This window comes from Scyliorhinus canicula, chromosome 18 (genome assembly GCF_902713615.1).
Source record: "Scyliorhinus canicula chromosome 18, sScyCan1.1, whole genome shotgun sequence".
Lineage (NCBI taxonomy): Eukaryota > Metazoa > Chordata > Chondrichthyes > Carcharhiniformes > Scyliorhinidae > Scyliorhinus > Scyliorhinus canicula.
The window spans coordinates 26,177,198-26,180,980 of record NC_052163.1 but is presented as its reverse complement, the minus strand read 5'-3'; the positions used below and the strand labels follow the sequence as shown (position 1 = coordinate 26,180,980).

Sequence of the window (3,783 nt, the reverse complement as noted above, 5' to 3'; positions counted from 1 at the left end):
TAGGAGAGAAAAGGGAGCCATCAAAGGTTAGCAAAGTGCAACCGGACACAGAATCAAGTGTTAATGTTGAAACAGACAATGTTGTTAGTGGAAAGAGATGGTACAGCTGATGAGTAAGGTGCTGGTTGAAGCCAGGACCTTTATTAAACAAGACCCCAAGCTTTTGCAAGAGCTGGTTTAGACTGAATCAGTAGCCTGGATGGGTGGTGAAGTCATTGGTGAGACACTGGAGTTTGTGGAGCGTCTGAAAATGATGGCTTCTGTCTTCCCTAATGTTTAGATTGGGCAAAGTGTGACTCACATGCAAAGGAATATGAGTAAGACATTCTGACAACACGAAGGTGATTAGTTTTAAGAGCTGGGTGGCATCAGAGTAGATGTGGAAACTGACCATGAGCCTCCAGTTGATAAGGCTGACAAGGAAGAGAAGGGGCTAAAGATACTTGGTAAGGTTTTACCTTTGTAGCATCCCACCAGGGATTTTCACAGATATTGCACAGTGATTGCAATTGATGGTCACATTAATTTTAGAATTTCAACAGTATTTCCATTCTTTGGACATGGAGATTAAGGTTTGTGGAAGATTATTCCAGCCCTTAATTGATAAATAGTTGGGTGACTCAGGATATTAAAGTGCTTAAGTAGCAAATATTAAGAAACAAATTATTTTGCTTCCAATAAATAAAAACTTGTGTGCCATACAATGTTGTCAGCAAAGCGTATGGAATGATCTGTTATTCTGGACACTTCTGTTTTCTGGTCTGAATTGAATGTTTCTTCTTTTGCTGTGACTGGTGAGCCTATGTAGTGTTTCCAGCACTTTTTATCACTTTCTTACGCTTACATTTGCATGGATTCCTCTACTATGTTTCATCATCATACCCACTTACATTTTGTTTTTCATCTCCTATGCAGGCATTCCATGCATTAATTTGCTCCCTTTGATGATTTTTTCTGTTATCTCCTCCTACCTTCACCCAACTGCTTAGAGTGTTACACCTAAAATATTTTCTTCTTTTTGTGTAATCTCTTCCTGGTGTGACCTCTTATCTATAGTACGTTTGCTTACCCCATCTCTGATTTTTGATTTGAAGGCATCAGCATATGGGCGATGCGTGGTTGTAAATACCCAGGGAAGCAAGGATCTCAGAAAGGACACGTGTGCAAAAGAGTTTCAGGCACTTAAGAGCTGCTTTACATTAAATGTAAGTTTTTACTGGCAGAGAAAGGAAAATGAGAAGTGCAGCCACACGGCACGATGTGGTACAGTGGTTAGCACTGCTGCCTCACAGCACAAGGTACCCGGGTTCGATTCCGACCTTGGGTGACGGTCTGTGTGGAGTTTGTACATTCTCCCCGTGGGTTTCCTCCCTCCGGCTGCTCCGGTTTCCTCCCACAGTCCAAAGATGTGCAGGTTAGGTGGATTGGCTGTGCTAAATTGCCCCTTAATGTTAAAGGTTAGGTGGGGTTACAGGGATAGGGCAGGTAAGTGGGCCTACATAGACTGCTCTTTCAGAGGGTTGGTGCAGACTAGATGGGCAAATGGCCACCTTCTGCATGTAGGGATTCTAAGATTTCACTTGCAAAATAGTCTGAAAATGAGTGCACTGTTATAACATATGTTTTCCATAACTGAAATAGTCTTAAATATTATGCAGAGTTGCAAACTGAATTATAACTGGCTGTAGTAAACAGTGGTACATCTGAAGGTCGTTGCAACTACATTCATTACACTGTTCTAGACAGCAAGTTATTTTTAATATTGGAAGCTCCCAAAGATAATGTTCCAATTAAATTGTTAATTATAAGTGGAAAGAATATCACACTTCATTTTTTACCCAATATTAATTTTTTAAACTCAGCAGTTGTAAATATATGTGAATTGTACTCAAACGTATGAGTCCTTTCAAAGTCAATTCCAGATGTACTATAATTGTCTCCACAGGGCTGCATGAGCTGCAGTTATTCAGCTTAAACCTCAAATAATGGATTTTCCATCCCTGCTCGCCAAATCGACTTAGTATGAGGCAAATTGCAGAGCCATGAAGACACAATAAAATATTTTGCACAAAAGTAATTGTTTCCACTCAACATTTAACAAATCTATGGTATACATAGAATACCCAGTAACTGATACCAGAATGTGTTCTATGAGTTAAATCTTTCAGAGTGTGTAATAAGGTCATAATTATTCAGGGTTTTCATTATACTACGAACATTTGTGTCAAACAGCAGAATCATAAAGGACATAAAAACATCATTGCCTCTTAATTATTTTGTCAATCTTCATTTTATTAGCAACTCCAGTACTAGGCTAATGCTTAGGCTATGAAACAATGTTTTAAAAATTCCATTCCTTCATGGCCTGTATTATTTACTATTTGAGACACTTCTATCCGACACTAGCAGCCTGGATAATCTGGCCTCTTGACTTCTATCTCCTTGTTCACCTTGTAAGATTAATCCTCTTTGTATTCACTGCTACCCTTGACAGCCAGCCTGAAACTGAGAACTTAATGATGGATGAAAACCCAACTTCTTTCAGAGGATGATTTTCACACTATGCAGCAATGTACTTGACCATCCTCCTTTGATATCTTTCTTGTTTTTTCTGTAACTATAATGTCTGTTTTTGTTTATTTCCTCTCAGGCCAAGAAAGCAAGGTAAAGAACAAGTGTTGATGTCTACAAAGTCATCGCCAGAACCTTGCTGTACATAAAATAAATCCTATCAAGCCATTATCAAATAAATCTGAACAGCCACATCCTGTAACAGGCGTGTCAGCATTGAGCATGATATTAAAGAGCAGAATGAACTCAAACTGGTCACAATATATTTTTTTATTTTCTTGGCTTGGTGCATTCTAAACCTTTGTGAAAGATGTTCAAAAATTAAACATTTTGCATCCAATGTTTCTAAACCAGGCATTACTTACGACAGATATGATGTGCCTGAGGCTGCACTGTATGACTTTAGAGTTCCCACTATTATTCCTTTTTTTTAAATCATTTTAATTAACACTGCTGTTTAGAATAATTGTTTTATATGTATGAGAATTAAAAAGATCGAAATTCAGTTTGGTTGACAAATTATTGTTTGACTTAGCTTTCTGAATTAGAGGAACAGTGGTTAGCACTACTTCCTCACAGCGTCAGGGACCCGGTTTGATTCCGACCTCGGGTGACTGTGTGTGGAGTTTGCCCATTCTCCCTGTGACTGCGTGGGTTTCCTCCGGGTGCTCTGGTGACCTCCCACAGTCCAAAGATGTGCAGGTTAGGTGCATTGGCTAAATTATCTGCATTTCCACAACTTGCTTAAAGCACCCAGAGTAAGTGTTGCACAAAATGTAATTTTCAATGCAGAACATTCTTCTGCATGAGTTTATCTGCAAATGCCACCATATTCAAGTTTTGTTTATTCATACTGAATACCGTTTTTATATTCCCCAACCTGGAAATGTTAACAAAATGTTTTGTTACTTAACTGGTAAATCAGAGGTCTGAAATAACGATCTAGAGACATGAGTTCAAAACCCACCAAAGCAGCTGGGGAATTTAATTTCAGTTTATGAATAAACCGAGATTTTTAATAAATGCTAATGTTAATAATACTACCCATACAAAGGACAGGTAGAAACCCAGATGCCCAGGCCCTCGTTTTGCATGGTTGACTGAGAGCTGAGACCAATAAAAGCGTGAGCTCAGCAGGAATTCTCACTTGACAAGTTAAGTGAATTGTTGACTTTGATTGACATCTTTAAGTGGTTAGAATAGGTTCTTTCT

At 38.7% G+C, this 3,783-nt stretch overlaps 1 protein-coding gene across 1 annotated transcript in view; it reads left to right on the top strand.

The window, feature by feature from the left end:
- ndufaf8 (NADH:ubiquinone oxidoreductase complex assembly factor 8) overlaps window positions 1–3,076 on the top strand; it is a 3,884-nt gene extending 808 nt beyond the window's left edge. Inside the window, exons 2-3 of the mRNA XM_038776612.1 lie at window positions 1,095–1,205; window positions 2,651–3,076. Of these exons, the coding sequence (XP_038632540.1) occupies window positions 1,095–1,205; window positions 2,651–2,668 (129 nt within the window). The 3' untranslated portion in view covers window positions 2,669–3,076. The remainder of the gene's footprint in view (window positions 1–1,094; window positions 1,206–2,650) is intronic.
- The last annotated feature ends 707 nt before the right edge of the window (window positions 3,077–3,783 follow it).